At 42.3% G+C, this 13,160-nt stretch overlaps 3 protein-coding genes across 4 annotated transcripts in view; 2 read left to right on the top strand and 1 right to left on the bottom strand.

Moving 5' to 3' along the window:
- Nucleotides 1-1,672: 1,672 nt before the first annotated feature.
- Nucleotides 1,673-4,667, top strand: FAM26F (family with sequence similarity 26, member F). Its single transcript, XM_009881002.1, has 2 exons — nucleotides 1,673-2,206; nucleotides 4,251-4,667. The coding sequence occupies exons 1-2, from the start codon at nucleotides 1,673-1,675 to the stop codon at nucleotides 4,665-4,667; spliced, it is 951 nt and encodes a 316-aa protein (XP_009879304.1).
- A 5,143-nt stretch (nucleotides 4,668-9,810) lies between these two features.
- TRAPPC3L (trafficking protein particle complex 3-like) overlaps nucleotides 9,811-13,160 on the bottom strand; it is a 19,386-nt gene continuing 16,036 nt past the window's right edge. Inside the window, exons 4-5 of the mRNA XM_009880891.1 lie at nucleotides 10,975-11,160; nucleotides 9,811-9,930 (exon numbers count right to left, since the gene is read on the bottom strand). Of these exons, the coding sequence (XP_009879193.1) occupies nucleotides 9,811-9,930; nucleotides 10,975-11,160 (306 nt within the window). The remainder of the gene's footprint in view (nucleotides 9,931-10,974; nucleotides 11,161-13,160) is intronic.
- FAM26E (family with sequence similarity 26, member E) overlaps nucleotides 11,769-13,160 on the top strand; it is a 4,177-nt gene continuing 2,785 nt past the window's right edge. Inside the window, exons 1-2 of one of the 2 annotated variants that reach the window (XM_009880783.1) lie at nucleotides 11,863-11,896; nucleotides 12,029-12,449. In XM_009880783.1, the coding sequence (XP_009879085.1) occupies nucleotides 12,246-12,449 (204 nt within the window). In that variant the 5' untranslated portion in view covers nucleotides 11,863-11,896; nucleotides 12,029-12,245. Of the gene's footprint in view, nucleotides 12,450-13,160 lie in introns of both variants that reach the window. The other variant, XM_009880706.1, reaches the window with a different exon arrangement.

The following is a 13,160-nucleotide window of genomic DNA, read 5'->3' as shown; positions in this document are numbered from 1 at the left end:
TCAAAGTTATTCTGGATAGTTAAAAACAAACCTCTGCTTTAAAGAACTGCAGATATATTTTCTTAGACTGACTGACCAGAAAGCAAAACGGCAGGTCAAATTCAGTGCAGAGGAAGTGGTGTTGAAAATGAAACGAAATCCTGCCTTCATATATGCACTGATAGACTGAGCTGACTGAGATTATCCCTCAGGACTGAGATTTTTTAATTATAATACATAGCTTGCTAAAATATCAACCCAGTGATTCACAGATGATCAAAAAGCAGTTAAAATTCTAGAAAACGCTACAAGGAAATAGAAAACAAAGTCAGGTCAGTATGCTGCTGCAGCAAACTGTGATTCAGCTGCACCTTCAATACACTGCAAACCTGGTACACTCCCCCATTTCCCCTCACGTAAAAAATGATAACTGAATCCTAGAGAATGGTTCAGGTGGCAACATGGATTTAAAAAAAAAGTATACAAAGGTATACATTAGACAAGGGATGACTAAATATATCAGGGGCTCCTCAGCCTGGAAAAAGAGGGGGCTATGATGAAGGTGTACAAGATCATGAGTTGATGGAGACACTAGGTAGGGATCTACTGTTTTATCTCTTATCTTTATCTCTTTAACTCTTCCCTTTCCAGAACTTGGGGGCATCGAATGGGGTGGTGTCAGGTTTGAATGAAGGTTAAGCACGCTTGCTATACAACGTCTGCATGGGTTAAAACTGAAACCAGACAAATTTACAGAAGAAATACTTCAACGGGTGTTAGATGCAAAGGAAATCCCTGAAATGCAGATTCATGGGGTGTGAGTGTGTTCCTGAGCTTGCTTCCCCTGTCCCTGTGCCCCTCCTCAGCTATCTATCCGCTGTAACCAAGAGGTGACCAGACTCATAGGCAGCTCAGTCTTCCAAGCCCAGGAATCCCTTCTAGATATTTAGATATTTTTCTTCATTACGCAAGCCTTTCGGTCAGTTTTCCACTTCGTGCCATCTGGTTATTTTCTGCTGGTAGCTTTTTTTTCTGGCCACAAAGCTGCCACTACCTGTTATGGAGAAGGGAATCCAAAGTCTGGTTCCTGGCAAATGGTACTGTGGTAGCTGGACCTTCAGTGGAAACCACTTGCCATGTGCAATCACCGGCTAATTTGCTCTTACTACTTTAAAAAGATTAATTGACTAACTTGAAAAATAAACACGATTATAGTTGAATTTTCTTCCATAAGAGAACAAGCCATATTGTATTGCTAATAATATGGCAGGATAAAAAACTGTACACAGTCCTGGGTGGTTTTCTCATGTTTTATTCACATGTTGAATCTGTTGCTTCACTGAAAACTTTCACTGAAAAAGATGATGAGGTTTAGGCCATTGCTAGTTACAATGCATGGGTGGACAAATACAAACTAATTTTACAGAAAAAAAGATAGATCTTTGTTGTTTTGATGCTGATTACTGGGGTGGGTCTCCATTGTGGTCTCCACTTGACCTTGATATTGTGCAGTGAGCCTCTGCTCTTCTGTTTCCGCTAAGGAGAGCTGTTTCTATGCCTCACTGCATCACTGCCAACAGAAAGTGAAAGCTCAGCGAGCTTCTCTAAGCTGTGGGAGTTTCTGGACATTTGCCTTTCTCTTTTCCTTTTCTGACTGAGATTTCACTCTCCTGGGGGAGAGGGGAGGCAGAAAATGGATAAGTTACGTGGGGCGCTGGATTTCTGCGTCCGCCACCAGACCGTTCTGGGTTACAGCATCGTGTCCCTGCTGACGGCTGCCAGCGAGCAGATCTTCTCGTCTGTGGTGTTCAAGTGTCCCTGCAATGCTGGGAACATGCTGTACGGCTCCGTCTTCCTCATCGTGCCTGCCTTCATCCTCTTTTTGTTGGGCTACATGGTGAACGCCAAGGTGTGGCGCCTGCTGACAGGCAGCTGCCCTCCGGAGAAGCGCTGCAGCTGCAGCTCCTGGAGGACCCGCGCCCGGTACTGCCTCATGCTGCTGCCGGTGACAGCCAAAACCTCGGTGGCCCCCCTCACCTGGCTGGCGGTGGCCCTGCTCAGAGCCAACTTCTACGAGTGCGCAGCCAGCGGGAGCAGCCTGATAAAGAACCTCGTGTGTAAAGATACAGGAGAAGAGTGCAACAAGCTGCTGGCCAGAATACCCTGTGACGAGAAGTTGTCGCAGATGGTATCGAGTGAATTCCTCAGCCTTCAGGCACAGTCCCAGGTAAAGCCTCACTGCTCTTCTCTCCACCCAACGGGCTTCAACCCTGGCTCCTCAACGTATGGTGGTGCCTACTGGGGACTGTAAACAGTCCTTCTTTCTCATGCCATATAATTACCGAAAGTACATGATTAGCAAAAAAAAAAATCCAAAAACAAACTACTAACAGAAACATAATAAGTGTATATTTGTGCCATTTTCTGGTTTTGCATGTTTGCATGGCGACTGTTTGGCATTGCCGTTTACAAAACCTCTTTCAAAGCTGGGAGGGGAACCAGCCTAGAGACCAGACTTTCCACGGCTAGTTTTCTTCTCATTTAACTTAGGCATGGTGCGAGTTCTTCTCTTTTTCCACTTTTACCCCTCTAAATAACTCAAACTTTTAAAAGTATGTATTAGCTGAGAGGAAGCTGAGGTCACAGATAGAGAGGAAGCTGATGTCTCCTTGGAATAGAGAAGTGGCAACTGAAACAACCAAGGACAGCTTGATCTCAACACTTGAACCTATTAATAATTTCACACTTGTATTCTAGAAGAATAGTTAAAATATGTATCTGTCTTGTTAAAGCATTCTTCTGCTGAAGGCAAACTGCATGGTCAAAAAAATAGCACTTGCGAGTGGATTTTTTTTGTTTGGAGTGAAACGAAACCTCCGTATTTTGGCAGCACTCCAGTTTTATTTCTAGGTTTGTTTTGGTCATCGTCTTAACTCCAGTAGAAAAATCAGGTTTTATCACTTTTTCTCAGGAAAACATTAAGGCTGGTTAATGGAGTTTGGTTTGTAAAAGATTATAATTACTTGGATTTTTATAAGTTCCTGTTTATTATAAATCCTTATTGAAACAAAAAAAGTGTTTACATTTGTTAAATATTTAGCATGCTGCTCCTCCAAGAAAAAGGCTGAAAAGAGGTAAATTCTTTCACATTTAATTCAGATAGGCTAAGAAAGGAGGAAAATCAAGGAAGACGGACTATTACTGATATTGCTATGAAATCTAAAAGAAACAAACCAGTCAAACAAAAACAGAAAAAGCGTGACAGCATTTTAATAGCTGACCTACTTTCAACAAAATTAAGATCCAAAAAGAACACAAACTCATTTTTCTTTAGCACTCAATGGTTTTCACTTGAAAAAAAATCAGCCTGAGGTGAAAGGGGACACTGGGAGATCTCTGCCTGGAGCTTCTCACTAAGTACCACCGGGTACTGGAGGAACCAGCATCTACTAGGACCCCCGCTTTAGGTGGGGCATCTGAGACTTATCTAGGGATGTTAAAATCATGTATAAAACAAGAATGAAATCCCATATTTGGTAGCCAAATCCGCATCCTGCCTACAAAACATATAGGGGACAACTTTTCCTGTGTGCTGTGGTAACTGGCTAATTTTCCATGCTCAGACATCAGGGAGAGAAGGTACTTTCCAAGAGCAGATAAAACACAGTCAGAAGGAGGTCTAATTCACAGCATCAGAGGTGGACAGGGTGATTCTGCAGTCTCAGTACTGTAAATCTCACCACAACTGCAGAAACTGCTGGTTAGTATCTTGCTTTTAAAATTAAGAAAGCTGGGTATAACTGAGGAAAGAACTTCACTCCACCTTCTCTTTTTTTTTGTTATTCATCCTCAATCCAACAGAATCAGCTCAGGGGTCCAGAAGCTGAGGGTGGTGAACCACTGGTACAGGTTGCCCAGAGAGGTGGTAGATGCCCCATCCCTGGAAACATTCAAGGACAAGTTGGACAGGGCTCTGAGCCACTTCATCTGGTTGAAGATGTCCCTGTTCCTTGGAGGTTGGGGGATGGTTGGACTAGATGACCTTTAAAGGTCCCTTCCAACCCAAACTGTTCTATGATTCTGTGATTCTAAGCTCTGGAAGGCTGGCTGAATTGTGTGCATGGGATCCTCTCTTTCTGCAGCGCGTAGACTGTTACGGGCACTCCAGGGTGACTTTGCTCACAGTTTTCGTGTCTGCTTCAATGTTAAGTTCCAGACTCCTACATATGACCATGTAAAACCACCATTAACCCATCTATCTCTTTTCCAAGCTGTTAGGATGGCTCCTGATAACCGGCATCATGACTGTGGCACTGATTTCAACGTGTGTCAGCCGCTGTTACTCCCCGGTGAGCTATCTTCAGCTCAAGTTCTGGAAAATTTACTTAAAGAAGGAACAGGAGCTCTTTGAGATCAAGGCTGAAGAGCATGCAACCAGGCTGGCAGAAATAAATATGGAATGCTTTTTTGAAGCCACTGACCCAGTAGAGTTTAAGACTCCCAGCAACGAAGACTGGCGGAAGATTTCATACTTGTACACCTTCAATTCACAACAGCAGTATTACAGCATGTTACACAAGTACGCTAACACAAACAGAGGCAACAGCGTCAGATTCGGGGAAGAGGATCAGAACCCCCCTGGTTTAGGATTTGTGGATGAAGCAAGCACAAATGAATCAGGGTTTTAATGAAACAAATCCTTTGCTGCACTGGCTGTCTTTTAACCTACTGATATAAGAAGAGTATTATTCTGTACTCTTATTGAAATCTATGCAAATTGTATGGAAAAGCTGATAGTTGTAACCCTCAGCAGTTTTGTTTTTAAATACACTTTATTACTTTTGCCTAAGTACATTTAAAGAAATACATCGGTCATGATGGGAGTTTTCATAAGTTGTTGTTCATTAAGAAGGATCACATGTGTAAAATAATAAGCATCTGCAAAGGTGTCAGCACATACTATGTCAAGTTATTACCAAATGCCTGAAGGGCATTTGGCAGCTGAGGTGACAATACCAAACCTTCATACCTGGCAGCATCAGAGAGACAAAAAGGAGTGGAAGCTTTGATGAGAAACAGCTTAGTTTATTAGCTCTCACTTCAAAATATACCTTTCAGTGGAGCTTAGAGCAAACTCTCGACTAAAATATTTATTTTCAGTCAACTAGTTTCTCAAGGCAAGGACCGTATCTTTTAAAATCTGGGAAGTGATTAGCATTTTGGAGCTACCTGTGCATAACAAAGGAGTCCATCAAACGGCTTCAGGTGCTTATCAGTTTGAACAGATGAGGAAAAAGATTCCAGACGTTTTCCCCCTACCTGCTCAGTGGCTTTAGGTAGTAACAGTGAAATTGAAAGCATCCACGGTGGTGAATTTTCTTTACCACTGCCTGATCTTGATCACCTTTTGCAGCAGACCTTCTTAATTAGCCCTACTGCTCATTTCCTGTAACTCTAAAGCTAACGGGAAAAAATAGGCATTTGAATGCTGCAAGGAAAACACGCCTACATTAAACATCCTGTTTATATTCCACTTACATTTTTTCTATTTTTTTTCTGAAAAATACATAATTATTATGTTTTTTTTAAATATATATTACATATGGGGGTTTGACCCTGGCATCAGTACCTAAGCTACACCTGGATGTCGCTACCGAATACACTATTTAACTTGATCCACAGAATCTAAGTGCAAATTAGCACAACTTGAGGGGTTAGGCTTATGCATAACAAAGCTGTATAGGTGAAGTTTATATTACCAAACATTTATAGCACAGCTACATACTTAAGGACATTACAAATCTGCAATCCATATTAGCAAATAATAATGTTCCTATCAAAGAACATCTAATTATAAGAAACAAAGATACCAGTTTTGAGTGAAGAACGATAAAGTTCAGTTTTTCTTTGGAAAGCTTTTACTACAGAGCATTCTAGAGAGGTGAGTCTGATTGTTTGGTCCAGGCTGTCCTTTCACTCCTCCCAGAAATCTTGTCTTTCTCGACAGTAAAGTCTAACTTGGAAACTATTCAGGCAGACAGAGAGGAATCCCATGATGTTGTTCATTACAGTCATTTTCCAAGGAAGAAGGAAGGGAAGAGCCTGTTTTAACAGCCTGAATATAACTAGCTTGGAAGCTTCCTTCTTACACACATGAAGGGAAAACAAGATTTAATTCTGTATGTAGAAAAGAATTTTAAAAAGCATTCATTTTGTCACACATTTTGACTTGCTCAGTGCTCTTTTCCCTCCAAGAAACTTGATGATAATAGAGTAACAAGTACCCAATTTGTTACCTGTCCCTCCAGGAAGCACGGTTCAGTTAAAAATGTCCCATTTTACCTCTCATATTGAAGAGTTCGTTTGTTCATCGACGTCTAGAGAAAGATAAATCTACTCTGGCATGTGTTAATGGGAAGGAAACAATGTCCTGGCCCCTCTGCGATCAGTTCCAAACTGTTCCTTGACACTGTGGGGCCAGGCTTTACCTTAGAGATGTAAAAAAAATACTTCAGAATAGACTGAAAGACTCCAGGAATGAGCCATTTTTCATTTCCTGACGAGAAGCTGCAGTGAAAACACCCTCAGACATGTTAATCCTCTCAGCTGCATCTGGGTGGGCTTTTGCCACTTCCCCACTCATGGTCACAACTGCCAGGGTCTCATTACCAAAGCTGCCTCATCTTTCCAGGGAAGATACAAAGCTGGCACTTTTAGTTAAAATTAACGAGCAAAGGCTGTAGATGGGACAACAATACATATCTACAAGTTTGCTGGCAGTGATGGCAGTCTGTTTTTCACAGGTAAAGTGACTTTTGGAGGAAGGAAAAAAATTGTATCTATGTATAAAAATTGAAGCAGATATTTATATATTGGGTTTGTAAGCAGTCATGTTTGAATTTTGAGTTTTCCTCACCTTTATATAACACTTATATCTTCTGCATGTAATTATATTTATAATGAAAGACATTTCAAAGAGAAGCTTTAGCATGCTTGTGAGCGGTCTGTTAGATGCCTTCCAAACAAGGGCTTACAGTAAAATGAAACACTGAGGAACACTTCTGTGAACATGCTACGGAGCGAGACAAGCAAAAAACTGTATGTGCATAGAGTAGCTGTTGTCAGCAACTAATGGTAACGTAAAACGTGGGTCACTGTTTTTTCTATTGTTTAATTACCATTTTTCTACCTAACGTTTACTTACTTCATCTTTAGGATACAATGGACGAGGTGATCCGGCGTAGGAAGAAAATACAAAAAACACTAACAGCAAAACAAGTGTGCATTGAGTGTGTCTGCCCAGTGCTGAGCTGAGCCGACAGGGATATGCCATGAGTATGAACTAGCACCCAGTCTAGTCTGGCAGTCTCTTGTCACCCTTGATCTCAAATCTGTGCTACCTTGATTGGCTCAGGCATTTCTGCTATATGTTCCTTTGCACAGTGGAAACTTAATCCTTCAAAACTTACTGTGTCCAAGTAGAAGTAAAGATTTCCTCAGGCTGTTTATTCTGAAATACTGAAACCTAAAGAAACAGCTTTGATGTCCTACCTGGAGCATCACCGCAAATGTTTGGTATTGAAGGAAGGGGAGGAAGCCTCGGCCACACCAAAGCCAGTGTGACAACACTGCAAAGGCCCCAGGATGACACTAATGGTCCTTGCTTTAAAAATATTGGAATATCCAGCCATGACTGTGCTTAGTGAATGCCTGCAGGCAGAAACTCTTTGAGAGGCCCTGAATACAGAGGAGTCAGCCTACGTGTCACTGCAATGTGGTGACTGATGTTTTTTAGCTGGTGCAGACCTCAACAGAAAATGTTACCATAGGCGTGTGCATGCATGTACACCTGTGTGCAAGTCCAATGCAACAGAGATTTAAGTAAGAGCATTGTATCTCACAACAGCACAGAACAGATTATTCACTTTCAAGATAATAATAAAAAGAGGAGAAGATTCAGTTGCTGGAAAAAGGATAAATGGCCATTGCCTTGTAAAGAACCTTTTTGGGGTCAGCCAAAGTTGGCACACGTCCATCTCAGCCAGCTGGGCACAACCAGCAAAAACCCCACCGAGGGTTCCTGCACAGGCAGTGAAATCAGGCAAATTCCACAAGACCTTTCAGCCCTGACCAAAACAAAACCAAAACCAAAACCAAAACCAAACAAACAAACCATCCAAAAAATAGGGACACTTGTTACTGGTTGTAACACGTTGTTACACGTTGTAACTCGTTATCGGTAGCAGGTAACAGCAAGCTGAGCTGAGCCCAAGGCTGGGTAATGAATAGCTCAATTTTTCTTCTGTACAAAATTGTTCTCTTAAAGCTCCATTACACTATGCCACAACACTGTTAAGACAAACAAAGGGAGAAAGATTATTGTGAGGACTGTACAGATCTGGTTGGAATGAGCCCCGCTGTCCCCAAGCAAGAGGTGCCCCTCACTTAGCAGGATTAAGAGGTAGACTGAAGGAAAAATAGGAGATGAGGGTACAAATCACAGCAATAAAATCAGAGTTAACTCTGGGCTTCACTGAACTGACCTAAGGGTTTGTATTTCGCTTTAAAACAAGCGCTGTGGTGAGAAGAAGGTGAGCTGGCTTTGTGGGCAGGGTACTGTGCTAAGACTTGGGGTTTGGTCCAACCCTTAACCAGATATCCTGCATTACACCAGACAACATTAAACCTTTCCTGTAACTCAGGTCTCTGTGAGGCTGCTATTTCTCTACTTTCCAGTCACATTTTGGTAACAACTTCACTGCCAAGGGGAAGATGTTCAACAGCTGGTAAGAACAGGTCAGGTAAGAACAGACACAATGACCAGCAAACCACTTCTGTGGCGATCTCTTGAGTTTTTATTCAAGTTTCTTTCAGTGAGTACAGATGCACAGTGACAACACATTCAATATGCCATGCTTTGTTCAGTTTGGTCATAAGATCAGTGCTCTTGAAGAGAAGACTGCCATGAAAAGGCCTATAGCTTGAAGCAACACAAGCATTGCTGAGTTTATCAGAGTGCTGCAGCCTGCTGCACACACAGGGCTGAACGGGCATGCCAGCAAAACTGCATCTGGCGCCTGAAAAAGCCATAAGGAACCGGCTCCTGCCATCAGTGAAGCCGCATCCCTCTCTGGCCTCAAAGGGAGCAGGAGCAGGATGTCCAGTGTGGAGGTATCAGAACAGGCACCTGGCAGCGAGACACTACATACAGCAGTCACAGCAGATTAATTCATTATTACTAACCACAACCAGCCAGGGAAATAAAGCACCTCTTAGCAACCATGCTGTGAAACATTGCCAACAAACAAAATGGGAAAAGGTGGTCATGTTTAGCTGAAAAGAGTTGGTATCCAAAGAAATACTTTTCATGTAGTGTGCACTAAATATTGAGATAAAACTTTAATTGAGCTCAAGAGCATGGTTATGCGAGAAGGAAGGGCAGGCCATTTTGATCTTTTATACTGATACTGGAACAGGTTGCCCAGAGAGGTGGTAGATGCCCCATCCCTGGAAATATTCAAGGTCACGTTGGATGGGGCTCTGAGCAACCCGATCAAGTTGAAGATGTCCCTGCTCATTGCAGGGGAGGTTGGACTAGATGACCTTTAAAGGTTCCTTCCGACCCAAACTACTTATGATTCTATATCTGTGTCATGACAATTAACATTCCTGTCCTCCTGCTCTGCCCCTCCTGTTTGCTGCCCGGCTCTCTTCACCATTCAAATATGACTGGTGCAGCTGGCTTAGTGAAGCCATTTTTACCCTGCATGTCTTCTTCAGAAACAAAAGGCGCAAAATATCCCTCAGCAAAGGTTTCTCCCAGTATTTCTTTCATTTATTTCTTTTGTGCTTTCTGTCTTCAGCCTTCCTTAAAAACGTAATTCCTATTTCTGTCACAGCATCGCCCTTCAGCCTGTCCTGGAGGAAGGTAACTTCTGCTGCTAAGTGAACCTAGAAGGAATCAGGTCTGATCAGTTAAGCAAAGAAATGCCTAGTTTTTTCCCTTCCTCCAGTATAAGGACATTTTTCTCTCTCTCTTACCACAAGGGGACCCCCTTTCTCAGGTTTCATACGAAACAGATTTCCAGATTGTTTTAAAATATGTTTCCCAACTAAGTTAATAAAAAGGAACTTCATATACACTGGAATTTGTGTAATACATTACCCTTCATTCCAGTGCTTTGCTTTCTCCCAAGAACCTAAATTGTGTACTTGATGATTCTGTGATCACAAAATTTCCTGGTCAGGTACTAATACTTATGATATAATACTTTTGTTAATTAGTCTTATATGAGATACTATAATTCTAAGACTGACGTACACACATAACGCTTGTACAGCTTTTGTCTTCTTGAAACATAAGATATATGACAAATTAGATACTGATGGAAACATAAAGCAGCCCAAAAGTTATCTCCCAGAAAACACCACAGAAACTTTCAAATGATGCCTTTTGTTTATTCCTTTGTAAAAGTCTTAAATATAAGAACAAAATTCGGAATGCCACCTGATACACTTCTGATACTTTGTTTTTCACATTATACTCATCCACACTCTGTTCTCCATTTCAGCAGGCACTGCAGTAACCTGAGAATATTACCTTCATGCATTTGGAAAGAATCAGGGATGGCTATTAGTGGTTGCACCTATGCAGGAAAACGAGATAGGCTCAAGGAGCAGTGGAGGAGTCCAACATGCCCCTCTGGCTCTCCACATTACATGTTAGCTGGCTTTCTGGTCCCACCTGGCTTTTGCACCTGAGTCAGCCACTGAAGAGCCAAGCAGGGCCAGTGTGGAGGTGAGCCAATCTGTGTGCTTCTTTGCCTCAGGATCCAGGATCAGCCTGGCCCTCTTTTATTTAGATATAGACATTTAATCTGAGAGAGAGAGATTAAACCCTACTAAATTCCCTTCATTTATCTGAGCAAGTGTTTTTGCTTTCCTGTGCCTCTGTATGTTAACAAAGAGTGAAAAAACAGATATGTACTTGCTTACCATTTCCAAGGCACCTCGGATCACCCCGCAGAGGAGGTTACAGTAGCAAAGTGATGCTCGTTCTGCTGGCAGCTCCTCCACAAAGTCCACTAGTGGGTTTTTGTCCAGGATTAAGGAAAACTCATTCCCTGCAGCACTACTGCAGCTCACACTCGCGGTGACTCCAAGGTACATCTTGAAAGCAACCTGCAAATGGATGAAATTCTGCTGCTTCAATCTGTTGTGTGCAAACCAGAGGGCAAACTTTAGGATGTAGCATGCTGCAGACCAGCTCTACCCCAGGACAACAGGGGGAAGGGAGAGACAGGCTGAAAATCAAACTTATCTCTTCTGTGATCAGCTTGAGCCAGAGACGCAAATCTGGAGCTATGGGATACTCCAGGGAAGTACAGCAGAAGGCTGCTTATTCTGTCTTTGATGCTCCTACATTTACAACCCCATACAAAGTGGTTTTACTGTTACCACTCGTCTGCTTTCAGTCATGTCACACTCCCCTGGGACCATTAGCATCTATATTAGGTCCTTCACTACATTGCCAGCAACTTTGACAATCACAGCTCAAGAACTCCTGCAACTGGCGAGTGTGTGTTTTCACTCTGGTCTCCATCTGCAGTCACAAAAAACCAGCAATGCACAAAGAATAAGACTGCCAAGACTGCAAACTTATTTGATTACACAGAGCATTGCCTGCTTTCCTTCTCCTACCGATGAATGTTACTGTAAATGTGCAACATCTGCTCTGCTGGTGGAGGGGTCCCCTGTGAGCATGTTTTTCCAGACAGTGACATCACGGTGTTATCTAGACAGCGCGCAGGCAGGCAGGCTAGCAGCAGGCTGTTCCTCCTCTGGAGAGCTCTCCCCTGCTAAACCACTGCAGACTGCTACGACTGAAGATAAAAGTGTCTTGATTTTTACTTCTGTAGTGAGTATCAAGCATGGATGGTTTCCAAACAATCCTGAAATTCTTTATGAACCAGAAAACTGCTATAGGTTACAGCTTTATGGCGCTGCTGACAATGGGAGGTGAACGTGTGTTTTCTCTTGTTGCTTTCAGATGCCCCTGCAGCAATGAAAACTTCAGGTACGGTTTGGTATTTCTCTTCTCCCCAGCTTTTGTTTTGCTAGTTATTGGATATTTCTTGAACAGCAAGACCTGGAAACTCTTTACAGGCTGCTGGGTGAATCCCAGAAAAATATTCCCCAGAGGGAATACCTGCCATTTCTTTTATGTCTTTGGACAAATCACTTTAAACGCTCTGGTAGCCCCAGTGATGTGGCTTTCTGTGGCTTTGCTCAACGGGACTTTTTATGAATGTGCCATGAGTGGCTTGAAAAATCCTGCCTACCTACATGCAGTCTGCCACAGCAAATCTGCGAACTGCTTTGAAGAACTGCACAAGGTAGCCTGTGACAAAAGCTCCATGCCCTTTGCAGAGAGTGATGAACTGAAACGAACTCTTCAAGCACAGTCCCAGGTAAGAAAAATAAATAAAGAGCATTATACAGTTTGTACTGCCGCTGTGATTTATCTGTGGAAGATCCTGATGTGAGATGCTAAGATAAAACCGCTGGTTTCAGATAAAAAAAGTTTTGGCATGACGCAGCCTTACAAAACACATTCAATCATTTTTTAGTTCAGTTTGAGCTGTGCCATACTTCCTGGGGGATTCCACTGATGGCAGGATCAATAAGACCGGAAAACGTAAAGCTTTCTTCCTGGATGAAGATTGGTCTAAAGAGAAAATACTACTGGATTGTTTAGGAGGCTGAATTAACAGATGTCACCCCATTAAAGGGGTCTGTCCTATTAAAAAATCCATAGCAGACTCTCCATTTTTATACCATCATGACAATGTAATGAAACCTTAGATCACTAACAGTAGAAAAATACTGGAAAACAAGATTTGTGATAGATTTGTGAATGCTTACGTAATATGTTCCTGTCTGCGTTCGTCATGTTCATGATGCCAGATGAGAGCATGTTTTTGTCCTGCTTGGAGGAAGGGAGAAACACTAAAATAAAACAAGCAGAACATGCAAAGCTGAGACTGTATTACATTTTACTATATTCGTGTGATACAGTTCTTCTCACTGCCTTGTAACGTAAATAAATTCAAAAAATCAAAACAGAGAAAAAAAAGACAAAAAAGGCTACAGAAAGCGATGGAGACATGATTGTCAGCAGG

This window comes from Charadrius vociferus, unplaced genomic scaffold, assembly GCF_000708025.1.
Source record: "Charadrius vociferus isolate BGI_N301 unplaced genomic scaffold, ASM70802v2 scaffold820, whole genome shotgun sequence".
Lineage (NCBI taxonomy): Eukaryota > Metazoa > Chordata > Aves > Charadriiformes > Charadriidae > Charadrius > Charadrius vociferus.
Note: the sequence above shows the minus strand (reverse complement) of the source record. Positions and strands in the feature narration are given on the sequence as shown.

Bases quoted from the DNA above. Each gene is read 5' to 3' on its own strand.
- FAM26F (XM_009881002.1), top strand. From the start codon at position 1,673: ATGGATAAGTTACGTGGGGCGCTGGATTTCTGCGTCCGCCACCAGACC. The intron at 2,207-4,250 runs GTAAAGCCTCAC...CTCTTTTCCAAG, and splicing joins GCCTTCAGGCACAGTCCCAG to CTGTTAGGATGGCTCCTGAT.